Below are 15,141 nucleotides of genomic sequence, written 5' to 3'. Positions count from 1 at the left end.
TCAACAAGTCATCGGTATTATTGCGAATGATTAAAAATTGAGTTTTTTTCCTTGCAATTCTACAATTTTATTGAATTATACAGAACGACGTGAAAGCAATGTCTGAGCATTTGCGTAGTCAACTCTGTATGCAGATCAACTTAAGAAAGTCTTAACAGGAAACATATTATTTTTCAGCATCTTATTGCAATAGATTAACAAGTTTCTGTTTCAATTGCATATTTCAAATCTTGAGGAAGCCCTTCTCCTTCAGGCTTTCAATTGTGTCTCTAAGACTTACTTCCAACGGAAGGAAATTAATTCCTAAACCTTTTGCTTTCTCTGCTGATACTGGATATTTCGGGACTGAAGTACTGCCAATCTCACATCTGCCAATAATGACAACAACAAAAACTTAGAAATATGCCACTTTCGGTAACTCCCGGCGTAAAATTTGATCTCCCTTTTCAAAATGTACATTTTAAAATACAAAGAAAAAAAGAAAAAAGGAATGGTTTGGTACAGTGTCACTGTCAAAAGCACATTGTTATGAAAGCTAATGTTATTCTACTCCCATTTGGTTTTGGCCACTCATGAGTAATCTTAATTAATAGAAACAGCATCAATTACTCACGGTAATTTTCCAGTAACTTACTTTTCAGGAAGGTGCAAAGTGGGATAAAGGTCTTGTATAATCTTCAGAACCTCGGAAGCGTGTGTAACATTTGAAACTAAACAATATCTTCCACTTGCTGAAGGAACTTCAAATGCCAGAATATGAGCAGAGACAACATCCCTAACATCAATGGACTGGTAATTTGAAATGGGTAGTGTTTTGGTACCTACACAAGAGAGAAACAAAAGCAAATCGACTGCATGCTCACGGATCTTAAACAGAGAGTAATTCTACAGGCTGGTACAATTTAACAGCCCATAAAATTACTGTTTACCATATCAGTTGTATATTTCTGATCATTTGCATAAAGTTTATTTGTTACTGGAAGCAACAAGTCGGTAAGTTCAGATAAACATTCATGCTTTAAGCCTGCCACATCTAATATGGTAACTTTAATACGAGAAGGCCTCCATCTAAAGACTAAACCTCCCACGACATCTACCTCACACGAAATTAATTTTGAGCTTCCATCATACATTAATACTGTGCCTCAATCATGCAAGATCAAAAGGATAATTGCTGAAGTTTACCTGTACCGGTTATGAGATTCTGAATCATCTCCACGGAGAGATTAAGTGTTGGCTGTAAGAGTGGACCTATCACAAACCCTGGATTCATTGTAACCAAGTCAATTCCATTTTCTTTAGCGTATTTGCAGGCAGCCTCCTCAGCTAAAGTTTTTGAGAGCGCATACCATCTCTGAACAAATAAACTAGTTTGTACTGAGCTCGTAGTTCATATTAAAGGAAGATATACAGCATTGTTTTATGTTAAGGTTACTTGTACAGTTATACAGCCTACATATGTGGTACTCTTCTTTTTTCTTTGGAGCAATAAAAACAACACACAACAGATAGTTCAATTCTGATGATTGTGCTTGATTGTGTGCAGGCTTTGGTCCAATATGAGCTGCAAATATAGCGGGCAACCAGCGAGACATCTAGAACTCCGACAATGCACAAACAAGTAAAGAACGTTGGAAAACAAAAGCAAGGATAAATTTCATCATTCATATCTTCTATAGTTGCATCCACACAACTGATAAGGTCACACTTCATAAAATCAGATTAAGATTCCATTGGCCATGGAAATAGAACTAATTAACAACGAATATAATGTGAAACTTGGGGAAAGATGATATGTATTCCATTCGTACCTCGTTCTTCTCACAAACAAGTGGATCCGAATACCATGTTTCATCCAAAACCACATCAGAGGTCAGAGGTTTCCCATTCACCGATACTGAAGCCATAGAAGATGTTAAAACCACTCTCTTGACAGTAGGAAATTTCACGCATGATTTTAGAACATTAAGTGTTCCCTTCACTGCAGGCTCAACTAGTTCTGCCTGAAACATGGAGAATAAGTAACATTGCCATTTTTTACATTAAACTATTGAACATATATCGATTCTTTAAACACATACAGAAACACTGTGCGCTCGCATCATGCTCCAGTAGAGAGAAAATGGATACAAGGTCAAGATTTATACGTTTTCATGCAACTGCCTTCGTCATTTCTGTTTTGTCTGGACTCTTGTTATAAGTTTGCTCTTGGACTGGATATTTATCCGTAAACAACTGATGCGATACTATTTTCTTTTTCTTATTGATAAAGACTTGACAATGCTTATTTTCAAAATTTTCAGCAACGTAGTTGATGTTGATTAACAAGTTATGCACGTTTGGTGAAAAAAGACCTGTAACCGACACACCATTGCTAGAATAGTAGAATATTGGAACAATGAAGTGAAGGGATAAACCTGCGGGTCAGTGACTGAAAACGGAACAGGAGATGCTGTATGAAAAACGCCTTGACATCCATCAACTACGGTGTCAAAAGATCCTTCTTCTAATAAATCTGCTCTGAACAAATGAAGCCTTTCTTTTGCTCCATCTAGTGAGAGCAAGTGTTCTGATTTCTTTGGATCACCTGCGGAATACACAAACACGACTAATGAGTTGAAACGAAGAATACAACACTCGTGTTGGGACTTATGTGTACTAGGCAACGTGGCGAATGCTGACTACCCAGAGTGAGGGTTAAACGGGAAACTTAGCTGCCCAGAAGTAGATTAATACGTTCTTATTGTACCGATAATATTACTACAACAAAATTTATGAGTGAGGCCAAATGAACAAATTGAGACCCTACTTCTGCAATGTTTTGCCTGCTTCTAGTAGAGTTTACTGTGCTGATTGCTGGTTAAGGGGCACACCAAAACATCATAACACCCACTTAGTTCATGCCTTTATTGCAAACTAATTTGGAAAAAGTTATTTCTAAATTATTAGGATTAAATTTTGAAGAAAAAAATCATTTTAGTAACTCAAAAATGTGAACTGGTGACATACACAATTCGGGATTCAAATTTCAAGCAAAGCCCTTCTGCAACTCTATCGTTTTATCTACTTGCATAAACTTTGGGCTAATAAGCTTGAGGCTATCTCCGAACGGGGATAAAAACTTAAAATTTAGGCCCGTATTTTCAACTATTCCTCTATACGTATGCACTCAAATTGTTTTTCTCCCGGTGCACGGGGACTCATAATTTGAACTCCAAAATCCAGATGAAGATATATCAGAAGAATATGACTACTCGATGCTCCTTTTTTCTTTTGGAAACACAACAGTACACAAAACCCAGAAGTCAAAAACGAAAAGTACTCAAGGAATTGTTTGAAAATATGAAAATTACATAAGAGCAAGTACAGAAATACTGACTTGGGTCACGAACAGTGGCTTTGACGGTATAACCCCTTTGTAATAAGAGCTTGACCAACCATGATGCTATGTAACCTGAGGCTCCTGTTACACATACCACCTTTGTTCCTCCGCTCATCCTCTTCCTGCCGGGGGCGTAGGCGTCTATCTCAAAAGCTTGCAATAAGCTTTGATTAAGGTGATTTTGGAGTGTCTAAACATGAACCTTTTTGGAAGTTCAGAAAAATTGGTTTTTATTTTATAGAAAGTTAGGTGAACAGTAAGGTCAAATTAGTACGTCGCTGTCATAGATTGGGATCTATATAAAACATTTGTAGTGTTGAAAATATTTGGCAGATTAATGAATGTCCACACAGATTTTCAACATCCACACAGTAATGTGGATTTTGGAAATGAAGGAGATTGTATTTTCAAAAGGTGTTTGTTGGAGTTGTTTTATAAATAGAGTGTTCTGTGTACTATCAAAATACAGAGAAAAGAAAAGCTAAATAATATCAGTATCTATCCGTCCTTCTTTTATTTGTCATCCAATTGTGTTATAATTATAGTGTGATATTGTATATCTGCTTCGCTACTATCACTAGTAAAGATTATCACTTTAACTTTTACATATTTATAACATGATCCAATTGTGCCGAGATGTTATAAATCTATTCATTTTCAACTCGTGTTTCATTAAGCCCTTTAAACTCAAATTCTTAATTTTCTATTCACTTGCACTCTATCGTCAAACTCTGTCAATATATCCGTAAAAATTGTTTACGCGGCATGAATTACTTTAGTCTAAAGAAGGAGGGGAAATTGCACCATTCATGTGAACAATGTTTTGTAAGATATTTCAGTTTATTTACAAGATTGCCACTAGGGCGAAGGTGGCTGGGTTAGTTCGTTTTGGGCTGTGTTTGCTGGGCTTACCTCAATTGTTGATGAGGCCGGCCCTTTGGGTGTTCAAATCATGGGAATGCCCATCTAGGGTTAATTCTTGGGTTCCATTTTTCTCCTCTCTCCTCTCTCTCCCCCATTCATTCTTTCCGTTCCTGGAAAGAGAAGAGAAAAGAAAAGGAAAAATTCAAAAACATCAACCAATCAATCACCTTGGCACTGTCCAAAAAGTTGATTTTTCCGCCTTTTTTTCCGATTCATATCGGTTTAAATTCGTCCGCCATGTCATTCCGCAGACGAACGTTGCTCAAGGTCATCGTTCTCGGCGACAGTGGGTAACGTTCTGCACCCCTAGGGTTTCTGATTCCACAACCACCCATTGTTTTTATCTGGATTTTGTGTTTATTTTAGGGATTAACTTTGTGTTTCTTCAATTTTGATGCCAATAGAAATAGAATAATCCAAGTAATAAGATAAGTAACTGCATTTAGGCCGAGACAGAATCAAAAGTTAAACCGACTTATTTTTTACTTTTGCGGATTACTTTCAACATTCTTAACAGGAACAACATAATCTTCAGCATCTCTTGGAGTACTTCAGCAGAAGCCAAACTCTATTTGCCAAAGTTAAACCAACTCGTGCGTCAAATTCACAAGTGTTTATAAGTTGCACAATTCAAATCTTGAGGAAACCCTTCTCCTTGAGGCTTTCAACCGAGTCCCTAAGACTTGTTTCCAGAGGAAGGAAAGTGATTCCCAAACCCTTTGCTTTCTCCTTGGACACTTGATACTTTGAGTCTGAAGGATTGCCAAACTCAGGAAGGCACAAAGTGGGGTAAAATTGTTGTAAAATCTTGAGAGTGTCCGGACTGTCCGCAACATGGCCAACTAAACAATATCTGCCACTAGCTGAAGGAACTTCAAATGCTCGAATATGAGCAGAGGCAACGTCTCTAACATCAACGAATCTGTAATTTTTATATGATGTTTCGATCCCTGACCACGAAACAGAAATAAAATCAACTGCTTGCATCCCAAGAAATAGTATTTAAACACAAGGGGTGAAACGTACCACTTATGAGATTACGAAATATCTCGACAGAAAGATTAAGAGTTGGCTGTAAGAGTGGACCAATCGCAATCCCTGGATTCATCGACACCAAGTCAATCCCATTTCCTTCAGCAAATTTCCAGGCAGCCTCCTCAGCTAAAGTTTTTGAGAGAGGATACCATTCCTGAACAAATGAAGAATGTTCATATGAGTTTGTAGTTCATCATCACGTACTACTTTTACCTTGTGTTACTGTTAAGCTTACCTCTTATACCCAATATTTTTCAGTAGTATGGGAACATACATACCTTGTTCTTCTCACAAAGAAGTGAATCTGAGTACCAAGTTTCATCCAAAACCACATCAGATGTCAGAGGGGTTCCAGTCCCCGTTACTGAAGCCATAGATGATGTTAAAACCACTCTCTTGACAGCGGAGAATTTCGCGCACGATTTAAGAACATTGAGTGTTCCTCTCACTGCAGGCTCCACTATTTCTGCCTGCAATATGGAGAGAAATATCATTTCGGTTTCTACATCATTTGTCTTGAAACTATGTTGGTTTTCTACGCGTGCACGTGACATGATAGAATATTTGAAGTATGAAGGGATAAACCTGTGGGTCAGTGGCTGAGAATTGTGCAGGCGATGCTGTATGAAAAACACCTACACATCCATTGACTACATCATCGAAAGCCCCTTCTTCTAACAAATCCGCTTTCAACAAATGAAGCCTTTCTTTTGCTCCATCTAGCGAGAGTAAGTGTTCTGTTTTCTTTGGATCATCTTTGTTTTGGAAAAATAGAATTATTGAGGAGGTTCAAATTGGTAATTTGGTTAGGAGCTGTTATTTAGAATAGCACCCCAAAAAAGATGGATACACAGGAGCTGTTATTTGCACTCCAAATAGGCACCCTGCACTTCTCCTAATGCTTAGAATAAGAGCGAGGTGTGCATGATGACTATCTTCGAGTGCTAATGTAGATAGGATAGCAGCTTTATATTATAAGATATGAGCAAAGTTTGGAAATACTAACTTGGGTCACGAACAGTGCCTTTAACAGTATAACCCTTCTGTAGTAAGAGCTTCACGAGCCATGATGCTATGTAACCAGATGCTCCTGTCACACACACAGTCTTTGTTTCTCCAGTACTCATCTCTCTCTCTCTCTCTCTCTCTCAAAATCGAGTTAATAAGCTTTCGTTTGGTTCAGTTTTTGTTTTTTGTGTGAAAAGTCTTCTGGACATTAAGGTCAAATAAGGCAACTTCAGTTTTCTTCAGCTCTGAATAATTATTTTATGGCAATTCATTGTGTGCTATGAATGTTTGACTAACTTTTATCTCTTTATTTATATATTGGAAAACAAGTCCATGTAAATTTCAAAGGGAGAAAAAAGAAGAAAATTTTGAATTGGTCTTTCATCTAACACTTAAGGTGCAGTCCAAAGAGCAAGAGGGAGAAATGTCTACAAATATTAAGTTGGCGATGTTCACCAATAGTTCGAGCAAATGAGGTTTGAGTGTTGGGGTGAAAAAAAAACTTAGAGTACTCAATTCTAACACAAGTGTTGGAGAGACAATACAAGTAAACAAATTACTTGTATTACACAAACAAAATATTACAACACTCTCAAAGAACACTCTTAGAAGCAATGACACTCACTCACTTTCTAGAGATAAACTCTAGAGCACTCACACTCTTACAAGACTATTCTTTCTTCTCACTCTCACTTGCTTGCTTGCTTACAAGCTTGCTTGGTTGATTTGTTGATTTGTTGATACAAATGGTGTGGATGCCTTCTCCTTTTATAGGCATGGATGGAACCTTGGAGAAGCATGGACACACCATGCTAGAGATATCTAGATAATTCCACTAACTTCCTAAGCTAGAATTATCTACACTAATCTTGCATGTTGGTGGAAACCTCACCATTCTTCTAGACTCTTCCACCAACTTAAGAAACAACATTCTAGTCATTTCTACAAAGTACTATTTTAACTTGGATAATCTAGCTAACCAACCTTAGTGAATGTTCTAGAATTCTTTATTCTAGATTTGTGTAGGTCCTTTAATGAGATGGGGTTGATTTCTTTAACATTGAGTTCTTGTCAAAGTGCCTTTGTCATGAGCAAAAAAGATTAAACATGAGAAAAATATTTGGAGACCTATTAACAAAAAGAAAAGTGACAACTGGAGTGGAAGAGTCAGAGTTGAGACGTCTCTTCAAGACACCAATTCATTAGGTTAACATACTATTCATAATGAAATTATTGAGCTTAAAGCGTCGCCAAGACCAAAGATTATGTTACATTTTATTTTTCATATTTGAAAGCATCACTAGAGGCTGCATATGTGTTCAATCCTTCTATAAAGATTGAACTTTTTATTTAGTGTGATTTTTACACATGATTAACATGCGGCAGGAAGACTGAGGCGTTTAAATCTTGGGGAAGCCCTTCTCCTTGAGGCTTTCAATAGTATCCCTCAGATTGTTTCCAGAGGAAGGAAAGTGATTCCCAAACCTTTTGCTTTCTCCTTGGACACTTGATACTTTGAGTCGGAGGGATTGACAACTTCATTAAGGGTCAAAGTCGGGTAAAGTTGCTGTAAAATCTTTAGAGTATCAAGATAGTCAGCAACTTGGCCAACTAAATAATCTCTCACTAGCTGAAGCAATTTCGAAAGCTTGAATATGAGCAGAGGCAACATCTCTAACGTCAACGAATGTGTGAGTTATAGGTGTTTGGATACTTGAGGATGAAGGAGAAACAAAAAACAATCAATTGCTTGCATCACAAGTTCCGGAATATCTCTAAAGAGTTAGCTCGTCTTAGGAAATATTATGGTTAGATCAATGACTTGAAGATAGCACGATTAGGCAAATAAAGGCTTGATCAAGAGAATTGTGGTGTGGAAGCTAGAAGATCATCATTTTAGCATGAAAGAGAGAGAGGTTGGGTGATTGTATGGTGTTTTCTATTGGATAATCTGGGTTAGGCTTCTGATGGCTAGGATGCTCAGAGGAAGGTTATGGAAAATACTAAGGTTATGGAGTGATGCCTCTTGAGTTTATTTGGCTAATCTGTGTTATGCTGGGGGATTGGATCCCCTATCTACAATTCTTGACCTATATTCCTAGATGAATGATTCCTTCGCATCTCTAGTTATGGTTTGGTTTTTTTTTTTTTTCCACTTTCTCCCTGGTCCTTCGGCTACTCTCTATTTTGGTGCAAGATAGCTAAGTGCTGCCAACCTGTGAAAACCTGCATCATGCCTCCTTCCCAAAGTGCTTCTTTCTCCGATCAGCTTTCCACATGTGCTACGTGCCTCATGGCTTTCGCATGTTGAACTTTTGCGTGAGCTGGGAAGGGAAAGTCAACCTCTCTCCTCATTAAATGCCTACGTTGCTTGGGGTTTCAAGTGAGCTTGGTGTTAGGACTTGGTTTCTTTCTAATTGGATTGGTTAGCTTGCTAGGGAAAGGAGTAACTAAGTATGTTCTCTCTCAATGCTTGCCTCTATGGGCTACAAGTGTTATGGGCTTGGATCTTTGGCCCCCGAGCAGCCTAAAGTCCTCAATAATCTTCACTCCACATTGACCCAATACACTCTGGTAACCATCCACACCACAATTCACTTGATAAACCCCGAGCATGTGACTTAGGCTTATTATAGCATGACAAATAGGCATGAACATGACATGATTTATATAATATTTGGCTTAATTACCGTAGCGTGACGTGGTTGTGAATATTTTATTTCTTTAATCCCGCACCTTTGCATGTATTTGGGCTTGACTTAGGGCTCTTGTGATAATTGGGCTTCGAGATTTGGTTGGGCTTGCTCATGACATTTTTGGACCTCAACACCCAACCCTTCAATTCAGTTATTTAAAGTTTATTCCAGTATTTTAATATTGTAATTTAGATTTATTTTTTATTTAGATTATTTTAGTTTATATTTGAGTTTCTTATCAAATCAATCCCCAAGACCAGTTCGTTAGAATTGATGCGATTCATCATACACACTCACATCATGTATCACACCACTGATACCAAATCCTTGTGACATTCATCATAACCATCACGCGCAAGTATCGCGCAAGTATCACAAGAACATTCAAATTCACCCAGCATGTCACAAGGCCCGGAGAACTTACGACCGAGACACATTAGTTCCTCGGTCATAATCGTTTTTGACAGAAGTCAAACAGAGCGCAAACCACGATAACGAAAAACTGGTTGGTTCCGTACAGTATTTGCCGCTCACTTCTAACGCGAACAATTTTCGGAAGAAATCCTTAATTCTAGAACACACTAAAGAACGAGATTACCAAAGAGATTGTCCAAGAAACCATTGAATAGGTGGTCTAGTAGCTGACTGAAAACAAAATAAAAGGAAAGGACGAGAAGAATGAGAAAACCTTGAGTGAGGTAGAAAGAAGAGAAAAGATCAGGAAGTAGTTAGAAGCAGAAAGATCCCGAACTGCTCGATCTGATGCTCAGCTCAGGGACTAGATTAATAAGCAGTTACATAAAAATATTCAAACAATAAACAAATCCAAATACTAATATTTTTCAACATTTATTTAGTGTGATTTTGAAACCTTACAAATTACACCAGATTAACATGCAGCGGCCAGATTGAGGCATTCAAATCTTGAGGAACCCCTTCTCCTTGAGGCTTTCAATAGTGTCCCTAAGACTTGTTTCCAGAGGAAGGAAAGTGATTCCCAAGCCTTTTGCTTTCTCCTTGGACACTTGATACTTAGAGTCTGAAGGATTGACAACTTCAGCAAGGGTCAAAGTCGGGTAAAGTTGCCGTAAAATCTTTAGAATATCAAGGTCGTCAGCAACTTGGCCAACTAAACAATATCTCCCACTAGCTGAAGGAATTTCGAAAGCTTGAATATGAGCAGAGGCAACATCTCTAACGTCAACGAATGGATTACTGATAGTTGTTTGGGTACCTGAGCAAGAAGGAGAAACAAAACACAATCAATTGCGTGCATCACAAGTCAAGGACAACTGTTTAAACACGAAGGGACTGGTTGATGATGTTTTACTAGCTATTAACCCAAGAAGTAATTGAGTTATACTGAAAATACCACTCATGAAGTTCTGAAGCAGCTCGACGGAGAAATTAAGTGTTGGTTGTAAGAGTGGACCAATGGTTAACCCTGGATTCAACGACACCAAGTCAATCCCATTTCCTTTAGCAAATTTCCAGGCGGTCTCCTCTGCTAAAGTTTTTGAGAGCAAATACCATTGCTGAACAAAGGAACAAAGAAGTTCATATGAGCTTGCAGTTCATGCTAACCTAACAAGATCAGATTATTTTTCCTATTGACATTGAAATATAACAAATTAACGAGGAGTAAAATGCGAAACTCAAAGAAAGATAATACGGGAACATTTATACATGCCTTGTGCTTCTCACAAAAAAGTGGATCCGAGTACCATGTTTCATCCAAAACCACATCAGAGGTCAGAGGGGCTCCAGTCATCATTACTGAAGCAAGTGAAGATGTTAAAACCACTCTCGTGATGCTACGAAATTTCGCACATGATTGTAGAACATTAAGTGTTCCCTTCACTGCAGGGTCAAGTAGTTCTCCCTAAAATAGTTCCAGATTTAACATTAAAATTCTGGAAAGTAAGCCAATTTTGCTTTAGACTTTTCAGATTTCTTTTTCTGGACTATGCAATCATGATGTAAAAGGGCGACGAACCTGAGGGTCAGTAACAGAAATCAGTACAGGGGACGCTGTATGAAAAACACCTTGGCATCCATCAACTATGGCGTCGAAAGACCCTCCTTCTAATACATCTGCTTTGAACAAATGAAGCCTTTCTTTGGCTCCGTCTAATGAGCGCAAGTGTTCAGTTTTCTTTGAATCATCTGCATGCATATACAAACAGAAATAGTGATTAGTGAACTGATTAAATTTAAACACAAAATAAACACACATATGACAAACATGGACTGCACTAGGGAGATTTAAGTGGGCAATTAAGTTGCCCAAAAATAGATTAACATGTTCGTCTTTTGGTACCGGTTGCTAATTAGAGCTTATCTTTGGGACTTAATTTTCTGATATCATTCTTCTCACCAAGGAGGAAAATATATAATGTACAAGAGTGATTTACAAGGAAAAAAAATAAGCATCAAATAACCTAATTACAATCTGATTATAAGGACTCAAAAAGGTAACTAAATTAATTACAAAAGGTCAACTCTCCAACACCGGTAGTATTATTTTAACAAAATTTCCAAATTAAAAATCAATTAGTTTAAGAGTAGGGCCATATATGAACAAAAAAGATACTACTACTGAAATATATCGTAACTTCCATTCAGTTCATGCCGCAATTCAAACTAATTAGAGGGGGGGAGGGGGAAAGGCTCGTTTTCTTTCTAGTTTTTTTTATTTTTTTTATTTTTGACAAAAGAGAGGATAATTTACATTAAACTATGGGGAGGGGGATTTGAACACAGGTTCTAGGTGTAAGGACGAATGCTCTTAATCTATTGAATTACATGCCAATTGCCTCATTTTCTTTCTAATTACAATTAGTTTCTTAAGCAATGAGAAGCAGAAATGATAAGTTAGTATACCAAATTTATTTTTACTAACCCAAAACTATAAATTGGTAGAATAGAAAACTTGGCATCCAAACGAAAGCTGCAAGTCCTGTCTTTTTGCATAAAGTTTTGGATTCGAAGAACCACATTTCGAATTATATTAGATGATATGGCAAGTTAAGAAATACTGACTTGGGTCTCGAACGGTGCCTTTGACAGTATAACCCTTTTGCAATAAGAGCTTCACCAACCATGATGCTATGTAACCTGAGGCTCCTGTTACGCACAGAGTCTTCCCTTCTACAGTACTCATCTCTCTCTCTCTCTCTCTCTCTCTCTCTCTCTCTCTCTCTCTCTCTCTCTCTCTCTCTCTCTCAGCTTGATTGTTGGTTTTTAATGGGATGATCATTTTGGCACTCATGGTCTACCACTCCTTTTCTTTTCTTTTTTGGCACTATCCTTCACTTATTTGAAGTGTTCATGATGAGCTCATTTAAGGCGATTTTTGGAGTGTATAATTAGTACAAGAAACTTAGCTTGATTATTAGTTTTTAATGGGATGATCATTTTGGCACTCATGGTCCACCATTCTTCTTTTTTTTTTTTTTTTTTTTTTTTTGGCACTATCCTCCACCACTCATTTGAATTTAAGGCGATTTTTGGAGTGTATAATTAGTACACGAAACTTTAAAACCTATTGCGGTCTTGTGATATTTATGTGAGAGATTTTTGGTCTGAATCTCGTTAATAAAGATTTAATAGCAATTTAGTTTTCCAATTGAAGATCCTGAACTACATCTAGCTTATTATTCAAAGAAATCTGCTTTGGCCTTCCTTCTAAGAGAGTGAGTAAGGGCAATTTGAACATTTAGAGTGACACGCCCCGATCCCAATATTCCTCAAATACCAGGATAGGCACGTGCTGGCCGACACCCGAGGGTGACGAAAGCCATTTATTGAGTGCAAATGCTGAAAACAAGGGGTAGATAAGGCTTATAAATGTGAAAGAATAATGAACATGCATTTAAGGAACGTGTTCAAATCATACAACTAACTAGAACACTAAAAGAAATAATACAAAATTGAATGAAACAAAGGATGGATCCTATACTGAGAGGACTCGAAGATGCCAATACGGAAGTGCCTTGACGCCGGGATTGTATGCCTCGATTCTAAGTCCTGAAGGGGGTGCAAAACAAACATGAGTGGACCAAGTTGATATATATATATATATATATATATATATATATATATATATATAAAACAGTTATCAACGTACTAACCCCCAGGTTTTATGAAAACGCATATATAATGATAAACATAGGTTTTCCGAAATCTAGCATGCCGTGCAATGTCTCAAATCATAACTTGTATATATAATAATCACTAGTGAATGTCCAATAACCCCGAGGCCCTATGCCGGCTCCCCATCTCTAAGCAGACAGTCAGAGGAAAATACATTCCAGGCTCCATGCCGGCTCCCCATCCCTGTGCTAATAGCCAGAGGAAACACACTCCAGGCCCTATGCCAACACCAAACCGTCGCCCGGGACGGACCGGAATCTATCCCTACGTCCCGTAGCGAAAAAGGACCACTAGGTAAGTACAAGACCATTGAACATACATATATTGAAAAGAAACTTCATAGTATAAAGTCATCCATCATCTATACTATAAAGAACTGTTCTAAACATGTTCTAAATATCATATCGTCATCCATCAGATATTCTATAAGAACACGGGTAATAGGAAAAATAGTAATAATTCAAAATAGCCTCAGTAAGCATGTTATCTCATAAAACGTTTCATAAAACATAGTCATCAAATCATGCTTTTCATGTATGCATTTCTACTATCAAAACATGCATTTTTAGAAGGGGTCCACTCACAGTACTTAGCTGCCGAAGAGCCACGCAACTAACGAAGACGGAAACACCACAATTAATTGTCACTAAGCACATAAAGGGTACATTTGGTCAAACTCTACTCAAACGATTGAATTTAGGAAAATTGACATTGGAAACGGGTTCAGGACGTCGAAATTAGCCTAGGAGGGGTCCCGCACGAAAACCCTAAAAGTCAACGGTCAAAATCAACATTGATCAGTCAAAATCAAAGTTGACCATTTATCGGGTCAAAGTCAACAGATCCGGGTCAAGGGTAATGGGTTGGATCGGGTTGGGTCAAAGGGTTTGGACTTGGGTTTGGGTTTTAAAAAGGATTAGGCTTGGGTCACAAAGGCCAAAGGTTTTGGTTTAAAATGGACTTGGGTTATGATGGGTTTGGAACCTGGGCTGGGCCTAAGGCTTGGGTTCGGCCCTAAAGGTTTGGGCCAAGGGCTTGGGTAAAATGGTTAGGTAACCCGGCCCAAAGGCCTGGGTTGAGGGTGGTTTTCAGGCCACCCTTTGGTCGGTTTCTGGGCAAACTTCAAACGCCCATAACTTCTTCGTTACTCAACCAAATCAAGTGAAACAAGAATGAAAGTTGTAGTACTTAGTGAGATGAAGAGATTGATACCTTGCACGCCGGCCAACTTGCCTTTTTTGGCCGGAAATTGCCTCAAAAGGGGTGCTGCTTGCCGAAAAATTCGGAAAAGCTATTCCGAGCTATTTTCTGCGATTCAAATGTATACACAACTTAAAGCAAGCTTCAATCTAACCCTAAAATACATCCCAAGGGTTTCTAAAAGCTTACCAATGTCAGAAAAATATGAAACACGACGGAGAAGATGATGAATAGTACCGGCCGAAAGGAAGAGAAGGATTTGTGGTGTTCTTTCTTTGAATCCTAGTTCACAGGGGTGATGGTGATGGTGTTGGTGTTTTGTTGTTGTTGTGGTGTTTGATGATGAGGGAGATGAGGGTGTGCAGGGAGGGAGAACACGCGTGAGAGGGAGAGAAAGGGAGAGAGAGTGAGAGGGAAATGAAAGAGTTGTGAGAGAGGGAAAGAGAGAGCTCACGGGTCCAAAGGAAAAGAGAAGAAATGGGGTCGGGTAGGGAAAACCAAAAAGGAAAGAGGGCCCCATGAGCATACACATTAAGACTCAAAAACAATTTTTTATAAACTTTTTAAGGGATTTAAGAAATTACACTTTAATTCGGGGGTGGGGTGTAACATAGAGCATCTCCAGCAGTTCCCAATTGCACTTGTAATTGGGTAAAACTGCCTTCTTGTCCAAAGAAACTTTGCTCCACCGTTGGAAAAATGAGAGGCCTATTGGGGGAAAGGCATATGCCCATCCAGCCG

The 15,141-nt window shown here is 38.3% G+C and overlaps 3 protein-coding genes across 4 annotated transcripts; all 3 read right to left on the bottom strand.

The window, feature by feature from the left end:
• Nucleotides 1–3,597, bottom strand: LOC137746812 (phenylacetaldehyde reductase-like). Of its 2 annotated transcripts, none has more exons than XM_068486823.1 (6): nt 3,380–3,597; nt 2,418–2,587; nt 1,812–2,003; nt 1,192–1,354; nt 635–821; nt 1–368 (listed from the first exon to the last, which is right to left on the bottom strand). In XM_068486823.1, the coding sequence occupies exons 1-6, from the start codon at nt 3,495–3,497 to the stop codon at nt 224–226; spliced, it is 975 nt and encodes a 324-aa protein (XP_068342924.1). In that variant the 5' UTR covers nt 3,498–3,597; the 3' UTR covers nt 1–223. The 2 variants fall into 2 exon arrangements, with proteins under 2 accessions (XP_068342924.1, XP_068342923.1); XM_068486822.1 differs by having other exon boundaries at nt 1,186–1,354; nt 3,380–3,596.
• A 1,196-nt stretch (nt 3,598–4,793) lies between these two features.
• On the bottom strand, nt 4,794–6,562 carry LOC137746813 (phenylacetaldehyde reductase-like). The gene is made up of 5 exons (XM_068486824.1): nt 6,348–6,562; nt 5,927–6,096; nt 5,620–5,811; nt 5,333–5,495; nt 4,794–5,256 (listed from the first exon to the last, which is right to left on the bottom strand). The coding sequence occupies exons 1-5, from the start codon at nt 6,466–6,468 to the stop codon at nt 4,937–4,939; spliced, it is 966 nt and encodes a 321-aa protein (XP_068342925.1). The 5' UTR covers nt 6,469–6,562; the 3' UTR covers nt 4,794–4,936.
• A 3,233-nt stretch (nt 6,563–9,795) lies between these two features.
• On the bottom strand, nt 9,796–12,221 carry LOC137747049 (phenylacetaldehyde reductase-like). The gene is made up of 5 exons (XM_068487052.1): nt 12,088–12,221; nt 11,042–11,211; nt 10,736–10,927; nt 10,418–10,580; nt 9,796–10,279 (listed from the first exon to the last, which is right to left on the bottom strand). Exons 1-5 carry the CDS (start codon nt 12,206–12,208, stop codon nt 9,963–9,965), a joined length of 963 nt encoding a protein of 320 aa, XP_068343153.1. The 5' UTR covers nt 12,209–12,221; the 3' UTR covers nt 9,796–9,962.
• Between the last annotated feature and the right edge of the window lie 2,920 nt (nt 12,222–15,141).

The sequence above is a fragment of the Pyrus communis genome, chromosome 10, assembly GCF_963583255.1.
Source record: "Pyrus communis chromosome 10, drPyrComm1.1, whole genome shotgun sequence".
Lineage (NCBI taxonomy): Eukaryota > Viridiplantae > Streptophyta > Magnoliopsida > Rosales > Rosaceae > Pyrus > Pyrus communis.
This window is presented reverse-complemented; position numbering and strand designations above follow the sequence as displayed.